Here is a 17,635-nt window from a genome sequence, read left to right on the forward strand (position 1 = left end):
CCTTGGATTTATGGTACACAGACACACATGCAAGCAAAACACCTATATACAAGAAATAAAATAATTTAAAAAAAATTTTTTTAATCACTCATCTCCAAGACCCCCAAGGCCCGAAGCACTTAGCTGCCCTAAGGAGGAGAAGAGAGATGATAGATAGATAGATAGATAGATAGATAGATAGATAGATAGATAGATAGATATGATAGATAGATATGATAGATAGATAGATAGATATGATAGATAGATAGATAGATAGATAGATAGATAGATAGATAGATAGATTTAAGGCTCATTGCTGGTCCTGTTGGGGTGGGTGCAGGGCAATGTGATTTTGAGATCTTTAGGTCCCCTCTCTGTGGACTTAGATATGAGCCGTAGGGAGCACCATGATGGAAAAAACAGAGGGGATAATGAGAAAGGACCTCTGCCCCAGGGCTGTGCAGCACAGCAAGGCCACCTATTCATCTTCTGTGTCGGGGGAACAGCCGCCTGCATGGCTGACGATCGTGCTCTTGGAGTCGGCTCTGTCTGGTGGGCTTCCTAAGTGGGCCTGTAAGAATGAGCCCTACTAACCATGGGCATCACATTATGGGGCACTGAGAGAGCACACTGCAGTCAGGCCCAGCTCTGTCTCCCTTGCAAGCGGCCTGGCAGCTGCACCCCATGCACTCAGATCAGCCTATGTGCATGAATTGCTTTCACCCTCTTCAGATTCCTTTCTCCTCCTTTCTGCTACCTCTTGAAACCAGATAAGCCCTGGTTTTTTCGTTGTTTTTTGTTTTGTTTTGTTTTGTTTTTTTCTCTTATACACAAAATTGGAACTGAGCTCTAGAAGAGACATCTCTTACTCTATAGCTCATTAGCGATTGGGTGGCTGAGGCTCTCTGGTTATATAGCAATGGATGGTTATGTGTACTGTGAACCTTGAGTTTGTAGCTTTTCTGAGTCAATAGTCGGTGACACTGGAAATTGTCATGAGAATGCAGATTTTAATAGCTCCAGATTCCACTGTCTGACTGGAAGCCACTTGGCTGACACAACACCAGGAAGGGATCTGAGGTGATTCCTAAGCAGGTCTTCTGAAAGGTGTCTTCCCAGGGTAAGAGCCTGTGTTAGGAAGAAACTCCTCCCACAGCACCCCTGCAGGTGGTGCATGCTGGCCATTCATCACATGGAGACTTGGGGTTGGAAGAGGCCTTCCTACAGCATCTCCCATCTGCCAGCATGGACCTCGCACTGCCTGAGGTGCAGGTACACTCAAAGCCCTTCCACGGTGGTCCCAGCGCCACACAGAAATCAGAAAAGCTCCCACCTTGACAATAAGATCCCACGTTCAAAAGTCCTTATTATTCTTGTTCCCACACGGAAAGCCATTTGACAGGAAGTGGCTAGTATCTCTGTATCTCTGACATGAGCATAGTCAGTGAGTCATGTTGGTGACACAGTGCTTCAGTTTGTATCACTTATTTTATGATTGGTGGGTTTTTGTCTGGCTCCCCATGAGTAAGAACCTCATGGCTCTGCGCTGTTCACCACCATCTGTCTGGCCTGTGCTTTGCACAAGCTTTGCTCAATGTTTTGGGGCAGCATTACCCAGAGTGTCGGTATCAGGGTTGTGTGGCTTTGTGGGGTCCTGGCTCCAGACCTGGGTACCAAACCTCATCATGTGGATCTTTGACCACAATGTATGCACTCAGTATCACACACACACACACACACACACACACACACACAGACACACACACACACACACACACACACACACACACACAGCAGTGTCTCTCATGGTCTGAAAATACTGTTACAATACAAAGATCCCATCCACAGTTATTAGATTAGGATGTTAGGTTACAGATATGGAAGATCAAAGGTTGGTATCTCGCTGTCAGCAGTTAGTAGTGATCTGGTCTGAGCCACCTGTTTTGGGACAGGAATGCGCTTCTAAATGACAGACCATGCCATGACTGATATTTCTTTTGAGTTTCTCTACATGGCAGGAAGCAGAACAAGCATATGGCTTTTCTGGGTCTCAAGAGTGAATCCTTGTGGGGCGAGACTTCCTCTGTGTTGGGAGGGGGCTCGTTGTTGTATGTGCAGAAACCTGTATTTTCTGTGAAACACATGCCATTCAATGTCCTAGCAGTGGCTTGACTGTGAGTCCAAGGTCCTTGACAGGTGAATGTTGTCACTGCAGGTGACATTTGATGCTCTGCTGAGTGTCCCCTAAAAGCCATGTTAGGGGTATAGTTTCCAGTCCTGAGACTCCATTGGGAAGAGGTGGAACTTTGAAGGGGTGAGGCCTATTTAAACTCTACTTGTGGGAAAAGTTGTAGAAACGGTTGTACCATGGAACCACCCAGCCTTCCACAGCCCTGCTTGAGAGAAGCTCATGGAACAGTGTCCAGGCTTCAGTCATGAGTGTGATGAATCATGGAAGTTTGATAACTCCATTGTCCGTCCAGAATCCTCTCTCCAGCCACCCCATGGTCACACTGTCTCCCTGGGGACAGGGGAGTCCTCCCACCTGTGCTTTGGGTAACCTGGCAAATATTTCTGTCATTCATCCAAATTACTTGTAAAAAGCATTTAATCTATGCTACACCTATGGAATGACTTGGATGTGAGTGCCAGTGGTTTCAGGGGGATATCTGCAATTTTGACTGGGAGCCAGGAACCCCGGGAGACCCAGGTCCTTTTGTACACATAGTTAGATTCTTCATCAAAGCTTCATTTTGTCCAAGGAATTTATATTATTCTACCCTGGGCCTTGGGCAGCAAGACTTGAAAATAAAGGTGAGGCAGAGGAGATGGCCCAGTGAATAAAGTACTTGCAATGCAGTGTGAAGACTTGAGTTCGAATCCTCAGAACTCAAATAAAACCAGTAGCCAGCATCTGTGATCCTTTTGCCATGTGGTGGAGGCAAAGATGGGCATCTCCCCCAAGACACTAACCTGATGTGATGCCGTGGAGAACGAGAGTTTCTCAAGGTGGAGGATGAGGTCTACCTGAGGTTAACCTCTGACCTCTGCATGCATCCCATGTATGGGCCCACATTTACATGCACGCAGGCACACATCATACATGTGCCACATTAAGTAAAGGCAGATGGCCAAAATAACGTGCAGCTGTTTAATGCTGATGGAGGGAGAGCGTGAGTGTGGAAGACTGGGCAGTTATGTCAAAACCAAACCTCAGATGTCGGAGACTCCCACTCAGCTGTTTCCTGAAGTGAAAAGTATCTTCTTGTTTGTTTTAGTAAAATGAAGAAATAGAGAGAGAGAGAGAGAGAGAGAGAGAGAGAGAGAGAGAGAGAGAGAGAGAGAGTGTGTGTGAGCCTACGTGCATGTGTGTACACAGACTACACTGTGTGCTCATGGGTCTGGGTCTTTAAGCTTCTAGAAGACACCAGGAGACATTGCCTTATCAGTATACCAAATGACAGTTCACATGGCGATGGCCATGCCTCCTACCCAATTTGTATCATTTTGTTTCTCTTTCTCCCTCTCTCTCCTCTCTCTTTTTTTTCTTTTGGCCTTCTAGTGTTACAAATTGTGGCCAGAAAGTCCCCAGAAAGGCAGATAAATCAAAACTCTTATGTTTTCCTGTGGTGACAGTCACCACCGAGGTCTCAGTGGGAGAGGTTGGTGGAGGGGGGTAGCAAATGTTCTCCCTCTTCTTCTGAGAAATTGAATTTCATTATTCTATTTTATAAATATTTTCTTCTATGGCTCATAACCTGATTGCAGGCTTGTTGCTAGGGTCTCACAAGGTAGGGCGGGGTGGCACTGGCGAGGCCCCTTCCCTTCTGCTCAGGTGTGCCCGTGGCCCCGAAAGGAAACCAATCAAGGTGCGATTTATGTTCATTAAGTGCTTGTCAAAACTGAAAAATTTTCTAATCAACAGCAATCTAGCTTGGGCCCCCTCAGTGGCTGGGAGGGCCGTCTCTGCGCCGGCTACTTGCCTGTTAACAACTCTAGGCTAAGAAACCACTGATGATTACATTAGGCTAAGCTGCGAAGTAAATGAACCATGTCTTATTTAGGTGCCACTAGCTTCAGAGTCTCCTGCCCCGCAGGGCACTTGATAGCGTTTTATGGCTTTAAAATTAGTGTAGCTTCCCGGTTGCTGCAGGGCGCAGCCTGTTATGCCTCTGAACTCAATAAGCAAAGGGAAGGGGCCTTTTGTTTTTCCCCCCTTAGTTTTGTGGGGGGTTTCTGCCCTTGCATTTTAGCAGGTTTTACTTTGCATCTTTTCCAGACAGCATTTTGCAATAAAAATGTCTGACTGCCAGATACATGCCTCCCCCACCAAAAAGAGGAGGGGAGACAAGGTAGAAAATGTCAGCATTTCAAGGAAAAAATTTCCCCTATACTGTAAAGTGAAAAATTGATTCACAGTCACCCCTAATGGCTTCTCACGTCAGAACTGCTGTCTGAGGTTGGGAATAACACCTTTAGCTCAAGAAATAGCTGTATAAAGTGGGAGAGGGAGAGTCAGTGTTTTTCCTGGGCAAGTATAGTGAGAGCATTATTTATTAAGAGCTGTGGCACTTTCATCTTAGCTGATCCTAGCAGCAATCCCACACGGCAGGCAAGAAAAGTGTGGACACATAGAACAGGATCCTGAAGCAGCCAGCCCAACATGCACAGAACTCTTTACTCCAGGTTCTCGGTGGAGGCCTGTCCTCTAATCGGGACAAGTGTGCTGTCTCCCAGACAGAGTTCAGTGTGGGAGACGTGACGATGTTGCCCCTCGTGCAAGTTGGATCTGTACGGGGCGCTGTCAGCTTCCTTGTGGGCAGGAGGGAAGCAGAGGGGCTTCTGAGAAAGTGGTTTATAGAAAGCTATGTAAACAGATCCTTGTAAGCAGGCCTGTGTGGACGCTTACAAACGAGAAGTACTTCAAATCCTCGGTGGGCAAAAAGTGCCTCCATCGGGGTACTTCTGAGTGTCCCCTTGGGTCAAGTAACAGAGGTAAGACTTGGCACCTTCTGCAGTAAAAGCCTCTGTTCCTAAGTCCATTCCTCCTTTTGGGGTGTCTCTTCTAGCCAGCTTATCCCATAACAGTCTGAAGTCTTAAAGATGACCAGGCTAGCCAGATACCAATGTGGCGAACATTTCTACAGAACTCACAGATGCTAAGATCACCCGCTGCTCTGCCAGTATTTAAATATTAAAAGTCCTCCACTAGCAAAGGACACTACTCTACCCTTGCAATTTGCCGTGCTAGAATTTGCCCTGCCCTCAGAGATGCCTGCAGCTCCTGAAGAGACAGACAGTCAGTCTTTGACATAGCGGAAGCACTCATCTGGCACGAGCTAGGTTTGAGCACGCATGGATTACAACTGGGTAATATTCAATTGAACCTAAAATGAGAAGAAGCTCAGTCGAGTAAGTCAATCAAGACGGATACAATGAAGGGGCCAAAGGTATATTCATAATTCATTGTGGGATTTTCTGCTATTTTGATTTATATTACAGTAACCTATCCCCCTGGGCTGATGTTGGACTTTTGCCCACCATGGTTGAATGCTGGCCGCAGTAGTCCACAAAATGGAGAGGTTTGCCCTGCCAGAGTGTGGGAGTGAGCCCGCCATTGTACTATTGTAGGGAGAGTGTGCTGCCACTGAACCCCAGCCATGTTCCACCAGCCACCATGAGTGGGGTAATTACCCAGACCCAATGAGGCATTCATCAGAGAAAGCATAGTCTCCTAACTGATACCTTGGCTCCAGTCACTGTTAGTTTCTGATTCACCAGCTGCCTTCTTCCCACAATGGCCCAGGGTCAGGTGCATGTGCCTTGACAAGTGGCCTTCAGGAAGGCCCTTATGAAAGTAGAGCAATGGAATTCTGTCAGCTGTCTTGGGAAACAAAATTATTCCTCATAGAAATTTTGTGGCTTTGAAGCTGCCTCCTACCTTGCTATTGTGACCAGGACCCTTTGGAAAGAAGGAGAAATTGTCGTCTTTGAGTTCCATGATCTGAAAGGATGTGGCCAGAAGATTCTTCATAGTCCTTGAGCATTTCCGAGGTATTTTTAGGCGTGTGTCTCTCCTCTGCCCGTGACTATGCATGAGGCCATTGTTTATCATTCATACGTGTGGGACTCTCGTATGTGCTTGATCTCTGTGAATGGCTGGTGCTATATCTGTCTTTATGGATTAGTTTCCTTTGAAAAAAATATTAAATGGAGTTTGGGAATAGCAGTATATCTAACAATGGCTTGCTTCTCTTACACTTTTTATGTGAATTTTTTTTTAAATAGAAGTTAATGAACTAAGGCTACCTTTTTGAACCTGGACATTTTCAATGTATAGTGAAAATAAGAACTCGTTCTCTTTTCTTCATATCAAGCACTCAAACAATTTTTTTAAACATTGAAATTCATTTTAATAAGGACCACACATTCTGTGTTCATGTAGATAATAATTTTAGGAAGATATGTTTTATGGACCATTGAGATGCTCAGTAGTCAAAGGTGCTTGTCTCCAGGCCTTACTACCTGAGTTGGATCCCTGCAAGCCACATGGTAGAAGGCCAGAAAAAACTACAGAAGTTGTCTACTGGCCACATAGACACACACACAGATAAATAGACATAACTAAAACAAGACAAAAGGAGAGTAGTTTTCAAAAGAAAGCCATGAAGTAGCAATGCTCTTTCCCATTTTTCCAAACATCTCTAAGACCTGACAAGTCTTGTTCAAGTATAGGACAAAGGTGTCCACTGGGAAAGAAGAGGGAGATGTTCAGCACTGTTGCAGCTCACCCTGAGTGTTGCTCCTTGATGATACACCGAAACAAATTGTGCATCTTAGAGCTTGGGGATGCACTGTGGGATCTCAAGCCATGGCCTTCTCTGCTGCATTAAACCCCTTGCACTGCACTCCCTGAATGACCTTTGTGCATTTTATCCAGACACGCCTGCCACATGTATGCATGCACATGGCATCATGCAGCAGTCACTTCAATAGAGTGATGGTTTTGAAAGGAAGTGTGCAGGTTTTCCAAACACTAGCACTTCCCTTCAATCCATAATGTCTAGATAGTGCATTAATACCCTAACATTTTCAGAAAATGTTAGGTATTTGAAACATGCCAGGCTCACCGTGAGAAGAAGCAGGTTTAATTTATTTATTTATTTGTTTGTTTGTTTGTTTATTTATTTTGTGAGGAAGCTCAGGTTTCATCATTAGTCACCAATACTATCAGATATTTTCCTTGAAGGTCTCATTTTGTTCACTTTTTTCATGAAAATAACCTGCAATTCATTTCCAAAGATATAACTATAGCCTATGTGCGCGACAGTTGTTACATTAGGTGAAAACATTGTTTAAAAGTGGCTAGTTTAGCTGGCAGTTCCAAAAGAGGCACCCAGTAACTGTCAGACCTGCACCCTGCCTGTGACAGCACTTAGAGAATGAATAAGATGTGTATTTGACTGTTGGAATTCACAAAGTGAAAAGTAGCTTTTTGTTATAGGTAAACTGCTCTGTCACTCTTGTAACATCAGAACAAATTCCTATCCTAGTTTTAAAACAAAAAAAATCAAATTACTTCCTGAAGCCATTTTGAGCTGTCCACTGACCTCTGGAACCCCTGACAGTCCTGGAGGGTCACACTTTGAAGACTGCTGAGCTAAATCTTAGAGAGGAGGCTAGATCAGTTAGATTGACTGTGTCCAGGAACAGTAGAGAGATGGTTCTCCAGGCAAGACTTCTGTTGCCAAGCCTGAGGAACTGAATTCTGTTTTCTTCTGATCTACACACACACACACACACACACACACACACACACACACACACACACACAGAGAGAGAGAGAGAGATGAGAGAGAGAGAGAGAGAGAGAGAGAGGGACGGAGGGAAGGAGGGAGGGAGGGAGAGAGAAGATAAAGAGTGTAATTTTAAAAGAAAACAAATTTCAGCATGTCTGTTACCTGACTCAAAAGTATATTTTGTGGTAAAGCATCAACTTTATCAACATATGTTATACTGAGGAGCCAGAGCATATTGGGAAAATCTAATTACAACAAAGATTTCCTTTACTTTGTCTGCCATTTGACTTTAAGCACTGTAATTCTCTTTAAAAATCGTCTGTTTAAAAAACAAATGGCATTCATTGATTCTCTTAACTGGGTTGGTGGCAGGTAAAGCCGCTGCCGTGCTCCCCAGGCCTTGTGTCTGTGGTAGATCTAGTTTGGGGGTGCCGGTCATAGTTTGTGCATTTCACTTCGGCTCCAAGATCATGTTAACTGCCTTGGCTAACCCTGTGAGTGCATCAGCAAACCATCCTTCACAGACAGCTGAAAGTAACCTCCAGATGCAAGGCAGCCAGAATCGATCTGCTAAGAATATTTTTAGGGACTATTGATGGATTGCTGTATTTTGTGCTTAACTCAAGTGCCAAATGCCCCAGAGGTGACGAAGATGAACTTCCCCTTTACTGAAGACCATCTAGGCCATCACGCACACAGAGGGCTCCGGGATGGCTGGGATTGCTTTTGAGGTTCTTGGGGGGAAATTTCTTGACAGCCTTGTAACTATCTGCTGGTGGGGATTGTGCAGCACAGTCTGTTTGCAGCAGCCAAATGTTACCCAGCTGATCGCCTTCCAGTCCAGGGACGCCTATCTGTGAAGTGTGAGACCACATTGTACAGCAGCCAGCCAAACAGTGAATTCTCAGTATCCAGAATGATCTGGAACGCAGAGGCGCTAATGGCCCCTCGTCTTTCTCCTAAGGCCACCCCCACAGAAGGCGGGAGCCACGTTAAACTGTGCTTCTGTCAGCAAGCTGAAAGCTCTGGGTCTCAATTGCGAAGCAGGTCTCTCTCATTGCACCTCATTTGCATCTGGGACATCAATTAGCATGTTTGTTGAGGCTAATTGAATGAAACTCAATCATAGCTCTTAATTGCTTGACTATGTGAAAAGAAATCACATTAATGCAGCTAATTAAGTGTACGGCAATAGATGCAACATAATTAGGAGCAAAATGTAAAAAACAGGGGAAGGCAAAGGTGCAGGCTCGGGGTGCAAGGGGACAGCAAGGCATGGTCACCGAGCTGTTGGCACATTCGGGAACGGGTCCCTTTGCTCTGGTGCCTGCTTGGGGGGGGGGGGGAAGAAAATGAATCCGCATGATAAGCGTGGACAAGTTGAGGAGAAAAATGCAAATAGGTTTGCAATTACTACTTTTTCAAGCTGTTGAGGGGCAGGAGATGGCACGTCTGGGGGGCCTGGCTCTTGAGTGGGCCCCAGGGACTTGTTAAGTGCTGTTTAAAAGTACTTGCCTTTGGATTACCCTCATGCCTTGTTAAAGGGTTTTTTCCCCTCTTTTATCTTCGATCAGCATTTTCTGCAGCTAGCGCTGAGAAGGGTAGCTGAGTAGTATTTGCATATCAAAATAAGCTTGCTGTCTTTATTTTACCCAGCGAGGTCCCTACCTCATGCTCACCCAGGGTCTGCACTATCCTGCCCGCTTCTGAAGGCACCACATTGTTTAGTGGTTGCAGCTTTAATTCCTCAAGTACCAAGCTGGGGAGAGATGAAAAGACCCTGTTCTTGCAGAAGCAGGATCAAACTCGGGGCAGTTTTTCTCTTGGGAGAAGAAACTATGTGGAATGGAAACACAGGAATTGCCAAGCGCATGTCTGTTGGCTGGTGCTTGAGTGTGTGCACATGAACCTGCAGAGGCTAACAGTCCAGGGTTGAGTATCTGCCTCTGTCTTATTTATTTAATGTGCACTGGTGTTTTGCCTGTATATGTTATGTGTGAGGATGTCAGATCTCCTGGAACTAGAGTTACAGACAGTTGTGAGCTGCTATGTGGGTGTTGGGAATTGAAACTGGGTCCTCTGGAATAGCAGCCAGTATTCTTAACCACTGACCATCTCTCCAGCCCTGCTTCAGGTTTTTCCTCACCTGGAACACAGCTAGAGTGGCTGGACAATTAGCCCAAGAGTGCTCCTGTCCCTACCTCCCCAGCAATGAGATCAGAGGCAGCCATGCTGGAGGTCAAACTCAGGCCCAGCAAACACCATCACCAGTTGAGCCACATTCCCAGCCTTCTTATGTTCAAGTTTCTTCCAGCCAAATCTGAAGCTTGCAGTGCCTAACACAGGCAAGAAAACAGATCGGCCAGCCCATGCTGAGCTCAAGATAAATGTCTTCCCTTGGAGTGTTCAGATCCGGAAAGCAGACTCTACATTTCTATAATAATTTTAAGTAAAATATCCTGGTTATTGTATGTTAAAACATGCCTATTAAAAGAGCCCATGCTGGGGCTTAGTCACTCTCTGATTAGCCTCATTTTAGAACTCATAAGCAATAAATGCTCAATTACACTCCTGTTATTGTATTTTAATTTGTTAAGAATCGGCATTAAAAGAGAAAGTTACAGCAAGTTGGTATTTTAAAGGAGTAACTGTGCAAGAAGGAATTCATTGTTTGCAAGCATAACTCTGTTTGGAAACTTGGGCTTGCGTCTGGATGGGTGTTAATGGAAGGCATTAGAGATAAGAGCAGCCTTTTTTTTTTCTAATGACTTGCCCTAGCCAAAGTCCCTTTCTTACCTGATGGACATTCGTTTGCTGTCCTGAGGGTCAAGCTTCTCCCATCAGGGTCCACACTATCCTTCAGACTGACTTGATGAGAATAAGTCCCTCCGTCTTTGACCCACATCTTTCCATTGTAGGGAGGGGCCTGGAAAATACAGCTCAGTGGCGGGAACCAGAGAGTAAATCCTGCAATGGCTTTATCCATGTGACATAATGCTACCCATGTCCATGGCACCCACACCTCAGCTAAACCTCCAAAACTTCCTGACAGCATACCTTGAGGTTCAGTTCATCCCTGTCCTAGACACTTCTCAGCATAACCAAGGTGACAGCAAGGCTAACCATCATAGGTGTCTTCCCAGTACTTGGTCTGCTAGGCCACTTTCGCAATTAAATTAGATGGCTTGGGAGATTGCCCAAGACTTTCATGCTGCCCACTGTGCCTGTACAACTCCGTCAATATGCATTGCCCTTCTGTTCTCCAGCAGACTAAGGTCCCTGACCTTCCCATTTTGCTTGTATGGGTTGTCTGTCTGCATCTGTTCCATGCACACTTAAGTGCTCAAAACAACTGGCTCACTTTCCCACCTTGCTGGGCCCTTCAGCCAAAATTTAAGCTAGCTGGTTACTTCTCCTAACATTACCCAACCTGAATTTAATTACTAAGAACAAACACAAATTTCTGGGTCTACCTAGAAGCCTATTCCTGCTTCCTTTCTAGTCCTACTTCCTGTTAAAATACTCAAAAACATTATCTAAGAGTAATTCAGGATGTGTCCTTCTCTAATATGTGATGGGATAATATATCCAGAATATGTAAAATGCTGTGTCTGTCTCTAGACAAGTGGCCTCATTGAGATGATGGAGGTGGTGGTGGTGGTGGTGGTGGTGGTGGTGGTGGTGGTGGTGGTGGTGGTGGTGGTGGTGAGGGTGATAGACCATGTTCCTAGCAGCCGCTCCACCCTGGCTCAGTTTTGTACTCCTTGGGTTTTAATAACTGTGACAAAGTATTCCTCAGATAATCAACTTCTATGGTAGAAGGTTTTATTTTGGCTTGTAGTTTCGGAGACTTTTGTCCACAATCACTTCACCCTGTTGCTTTGTGCCTGTAGTAGCACATGGTGGCCAGGGACACCTGCTCAACTCACAGCAGCCAGAATCAGGGAGGGAAGGGCAGGGGAATGAAGGCAGGCTGGCCTCCTAGTGTCCATTTCAAGAGCACACCTCTAGTGACATAACTCCCCCCACCAAGCCCCATCTCTTAAAGTGTCAGCACCTCCCAAAAGCACCACAGAGCTACAGTGAAGGTTTTGGCACATGGTCCATTTTCAAGGATGCTCACCCAAACTCTTTGCCTGCATCCTTTTCCTTCGACTGTTCCCAGTTATTGTGTTTGTGCGATGGGTTGTTAAATGGCTCCGCCCAGGCTACCCCCTGATAGTTGCTGGCTTCTGACACAAGGGCCAAAGGTCTGGTGGATATTTTTCTAGGTTATTTATTTGCTTTTCTTTGTTTCCTTTCTAAGTGTGGCCAAAGGCCTGAAAAGAAGCAGTTTTGTAAGGATGGGATTTCTTCTTCAGCTTACAGTTAAAATGGGATATGGGTCATCAGAGCAGGGAGGCTTGGTGGCAGGAGCAGGAAGCTACTGGTCACATCATGCCTGTACTCAGGAGTGAACAGAAAGTGAGGCCAGGCTATTCAGCCTTAAAGCCTGTCCTTGGTGACTCACTTCCTCACACAAGCCTTCACTTCCTAAAGGCCCCACAATCTTCCCAGATGACACCTCTAGCCAGAGACCAATTGTTCAAACACATGAGCCTGTGGGGGCATTTCACATGGAAGCCCCAACATGCATATGTTTGTTTATTCTTGAGATTGTCTTTTTTTTAATTTATTTATTAGTTCTAGTTAGGGAACAAGCTTATTTCAATTCCCTTCTCCCTCTCCCTCTTCCTCCCCTCACCCCCAATCCTCCTCCCCCACCCCATCCACCCACCACTCCCCAGGCAGGGTAGGGCCCTCAACAGGGGCTCTGCAAAGTCCACCAAATCTTCCTGTGCTGGTCCTGGGCCCTTCCCCATGTGTCCAGGGCCAGAATGTAACCCTTCACGTGGGATGGGCTCTCAAAGTCCCTTCTTGCACCAGGGAAAAATACTAATCCACCATCAGAGGCTCCCTGGAGTGCAGAGGCCTCCTTATTGACATCCATGTTCAGGGGTCTGGATCAGTCTTGTACTGGCCTCCCCGACAGCATCTGGGGTCCATGTGCTCCCCCTTGTTCAGGTCAACTGTTCCTGTGGGTTTCTCTAACCTGGTACAGACCCCTGAGATTGTTTTTTAAATATAACATCTTTCCTTTCCCTTTCCTTAAAATCCTCTCATATAGCCCTCCCCACTCCCCTTCAGTTTTATGACCTCTTTTTTAATCCATTGTTATTGCATGTGTATGTGCCTGTATGTACATAAATATTCCCAAATAAAAACCTTTTAAGTCCGTATAATGTTACTTGTATGTATGTTTTTCAGGGCTGACCATTTAGCATTGGACAACCAATTGGTGTACTCTTTCTTCCCTGGAGAAGGACACCTCTCCTGCCCCCAGCTTTTTCCCAGTTACCTATAGTTCTTTGTATAGGGTGGAGAGCTCATAGGCTTTTACCCATGCAGTCTGGCATGTTTGTTGGTGTCATCCTTGTTCAGCTCACAATGAAGCAGTTGTGTTGGTGAGACTTTATGGGTGTTGCTTCTGATGCTAAAGGAGAACATGCACATTGTTCTTAGTGCTCACTTGTGAATGTGTTTTTGTTGTTGTTGTTAATACCTTGCTGCTGGTCCCTCAAACACTTGCAGTCCTTACGTTTTAGGTAGGGTTTCTGTTGCCATGCTGAAACACCATGACCACAAGCAAGTTGTGAAAGAAAGGGTTTACTTGGCTTACACTTTTCATATCACTGTTCATCACTGAAGGAAGTCAGGACAGGAACTCAAACAGGACAAGAACCTGGAGGCAGAAGCTGATGCAGAGACCATGAAAGGGAGCTGCTTACTGGCTTACTCTCCATGGCTTGCTCAGCCTGCTTTCTTATCGAACCCAGGACCACCAGCCTAGGAATGGAACCATGTACAATGGGCTGAAACCTCCCCCTGATCACTAATTAAGGATCTAATAGAAGCATTGTCTCAATTGAGGTCCCCTCTTTCTGATGACTCTAGCTTGTGTCAAGATGACATGAAACTAGCCAGCACACCTCAGTTACATCCTTAAACTTTGGACACACTGCTCTCATGAGTTTTCCTCCTATCACCATTGGTTATTACTCAGAAGTCACAACACAAGCCGGGGTTCCTAAACTGCATCTAGAAAGCAAGAGTTCAGAGAGCTAGGATTTTGTGCTGATGGTTTGTCTTCCCCATTCCCAGGCCCAGGTTAGGCCAGGACATAGATGCCAAGCTTGAGTCTAAAATGAGAATGATACCACCCTCATCCTGCAGATGAAAATGGCAGTCACAGGGTTACAGCTCATGACATCAGTAGGTCTTGTGCCCCACACTGTAGCCCATCCTCTCTTTAATCTCTCTTGGGTGTTTAACATTCACACAGGATTACATGCAGAATGTCCACGGCAAAGAGATTGACCTCCTGAGAACCACTGTGAAAGTGCCGGGGAAGAGGCCACCCCGAGCCACGTCGGCCTGTGCACCCATCTCCAGTCCCAAAACCAATGGCCTGTCCAAGGACATGAGCAGTTTACACATCTCACCAAATTCAGGTAAGCTCACACCTCAGGTGCACCTGAGGAGGGAAGTCCTGCTGCAGGTAGATGGTGTAGCCTCAGGCAGGCTTGAAACCGCGTCCCTCAGGCTGTTTCCTCTATGCATTTGTTCTGTGAATGGCCGCAGGCAAGTTAAAGCTGTTTAAAAAAGTGTCGGAGGTGTTCCCAAGCTGGGTGTTGAGAGCAGTTTCGTATGTGGATCAGATAGTTAAGGTTGTTCAGAGGCAGAGGAATCAGTTGAATGCCTGGTAACTATACACACAGTACTGGAAGGAGCTCTGAGCAAGACACACAGACCTGTACATGGCTGAGCTGTCAGTTGCTGTCTTCACTAGCATCTCTCATTCGTTAAAGCAACTTTGTTCTTTATTCTCATTCCAAGAACTTTGGGTTTTTATTTTTGTCTGTTTTATTTTTTCATTCATGATTAGAGAAAGTCTTGTTTTGCAAAAATTTGGTGTATTTGGAAATTCTCAGCCGCCAAGCAGTCACAGCATCTGGCATTATGTTCGTTTTTCCCAAAGCATCTTTGTAGGTGATTGACAACACATTGCGCCATCATGTGATTGCTTCTCAGAGAAGCCAGGTAAAGAGCTGGAGTCATCTCAAGCTCCTCAGGAAGGTTCCTAGTTTCTGCTTACAAAAAGGCCCTTCTCCCACTGGGTCAGGTCTGCTCGGGTTTGCTTTGTGGGTGATGTTAGCATGCGTATCGGCTTCTTAGAAAAATGTCTCTTGCTTCTGAAATGTGGGGTGATTTTAAAGACAGAGTGCTGAACTCCACAGGGCTGTGAATGACACTGGGTGATGAAAGTGGACTGACACAAGAGAGTCTGAATATGGGCTCCCCCAGACACTGCCTTTTGGTATCTTGTGTTGGGCAAATCAATCAACCAAGTCTTTACCATGCTGCCTACCTACAAACAGAAGAGAAGGGCAAAGTCAACACCATTGCAGGCTGTTAGTAATCAAACTAAAAATCGGCACATTCCAGAAAGGTGAGGTTGATGCCTGCTCTGACCCGTTCCCCTTACTCTCAGGATGATGGTGAAGTTTCCATATCAGGTGGAAAGGAAGGATAATGTTGCCCAAGGAAGAAAAATTAGTGAGGAGAAAATTAGTCTCCATAGTTTATTACATGACATCATCTCTTCATTTAGTCATGAATATTTATCATTGGCCAGTTTTGTTCTAAAAGTTATGGGCACTGTGGCTTTGGAGTCTCTGACCTCCAGAATCCCTGTACACTGCAGTCACCTGCCAGCTAACTTGTCATGCTGTATCTGCCCACCACTGAATTCATGGCAGCAAGCATTTGCTTATGTCCCCTTCTAATAAACCTTTATGTGGAGTTTCCCAAAAAGATCCAGAGCATCCGCTCAATAAATGTTAAGGGACTATAATATTTTGAAAGTTATTTTTAAATTGACAAAAAAGTTGCAGGTATTTGTCCTTTATAATTGGTACTCCATATACATTAAGTGACAGACTAAAGTCATTTGCCGACTCTGTAGTGTCCCCACCATCCTGAACCCAGGGACACAGACTATAAAGCCTAGCACTTGTCCTAGAGACTCTGACTCTCCCGTTGGGGAGGAAGACAGGAAGTCCAAGGCTGTGGAATGGCTGAGATCTCTGATGGGAAGAAGAGGCGGGCTTAGGGCAGAGGGAAGTACTCCAGGTAGTGGGAGAAAGGAACCTGCTGGAAACCTACATAAGGACACACTAATGGTGAGTGCAAGAAACAGTGAATAAAATTAAGATTTGGGACCTCTGAGTCTTGAGACTTGAATTCTTGGGTGCTGAATGACATTAGTCCTAAGGAGCTCAAAATGTTCCTCTCCAAGTGGGAAATATCAAAGGTCATGTACACTAGACCTCACACTGGGTCTCCCTAAGGACTGGAGCATTGTGTCCTTACCTCTGGTTTTTTCACAGGAAAAGCCTTGCTGTTGGGCAGACTTGGTTCTGAGTCAGACCTGTTGGCTTGGTCACAGCCCTCAGGTTTCTGACCAGGGATCTTGACAACACTCTACTCCATTAATCTTTGAGGGCACATGGTTGATGTTCTGTGCTCTGTAGTTGGGACAGGGAAGTAGGGGTGTGACTTTAGTCATGATGTCTCAGGGTCACAGTCATACTTGGGCAGTGTGGCCCCCTCAGTTGGCATACAGATGATGTCATTGTCTGCTTCCAGGAAGAGTTGATAAGACCTCTAGAACATACCCCCAGGTGTTTGCCGGTCTAGTTCTTGGGTCCTAAGGCTGGACTAGGGGTCCAGTACTGTCAGAGACAGCTGTGACACCAAAATGTTGTGAAACTTTAATTCTCACTGACGTCTTACACCTGGACATTAATCTAAAATGACATGTTGCTTTTTGCTTAAGAAATCGCCGAATTTGCTGGGTTGAGTTCTTATCCTCTAAATTATACTCTGAAAGTGGGTTCCCTGTGTTTGAAGTTGTTATTCATAAAACTAGGGTGAGGAACTGCAGCATGGGCAACTGGACTGATGCTCTGTTGGTGTGATGGACTTAAGCTAAAAATAGTTATTTGTAATTATTTGCCAAATAACTGAACATGATAATTGAGGAGTCTCTTGACTCTTGGATTCTGCTGTGTGGGTGTTTTCGGGGGCTATGGTAGCTGGGGTGTCTGGTTCCCTTGGTGATTCCTTTGTGATTTGGTTTTCCTCCTCTGAGGTTAACTGTTCGTCTGCTGACCTGGGGTGTGTGCATTCCTGAGTCTCTTCACTCAGCTTACTCTCCAGCAGCCAATAGCATGTATAGTGTGGCTCAGTCGATGAATCCTCTTTCAGCTTCTTGGTGTAGATTTCCAAAATAACCTCTAGAAATATTTTCTGTAAAATACCCACATGGTGCTGCTTTTAACTGCCATTTTCAGAATCAACAGGGTAAAAATACCCCATGCTGTGTGTGTTTAGTTTCTTTCCATCAGTTGTGAATCTGAGCACCTCGTGTGCTTATCGGCCATGTGTATCTCTTGTTGTAGTTACTTTATGTCTTGTTTGCATGTGCTTTAGGATTTCCTTTCTTGTTGATATGGAAAAGTTTTCTATATATTGAGGATATTAGTATTTTAAAATATGTGTAACATTTAAAATAAAATAGTTTACTTTTGCTTTCTGGTCTTACTTACACAGAGTTTTGTTTTGTTTTGTTTTGTTTTTTCTTTTTTCATATGTGTTCAAACCATGGTCCATATGTCTGTTGTTTCTACATTAAGCTGTTCAAAGATTCGTTAGTGGTCTGGAGTCTGTTTGCAACTAATAAACATTTATTTCCA

The 17,635-nt window shown here is 45.1% G+C and overlaps 1 protein-coding gene across 9 annotated transcripts in view; it reads left to right on the forward strand.

Moving 5' to 3' along the window:
- Positions 1 to 17,635, forward strand: part of Agap1 (ArfGAP with GTPase domain, ankyrin repeat and PH domain 1) — a 459,921-nt gene that overhangs the window by 285,811 nt on the left and 156,475 nt on the right. For all 9 annotated transcript variants that reach the window (XM_027397516.2, XM_027397517.2, XM_027397518.2 and 6 more), the window contains one exon: positions 14,161 to 14,329. In XM_027397516.2, the coding sequence (XP_027253317.1) occupies positions 14,161 to 14,329 (169 nt within the window). The remainder of the gene's footprint in view (positions 1 to 14,160; positions 14,330 to 17,635) is intronic.

Source organism: Cricetulus griseus, chromosome 2 (assembly GCF_003668045.3).
Source record: "Cricetulus griseus strain 17A/GY chromosome 2, alternate assembly CriGri-PICRH-1.0, whole genome shotgun sequence".
Lineage (NCBI taxonomy): Eukaryota > Metazoa > Chordata > Mammalia > Rodentia > Cricetidae > Cricetulus > Cricetulus griseus.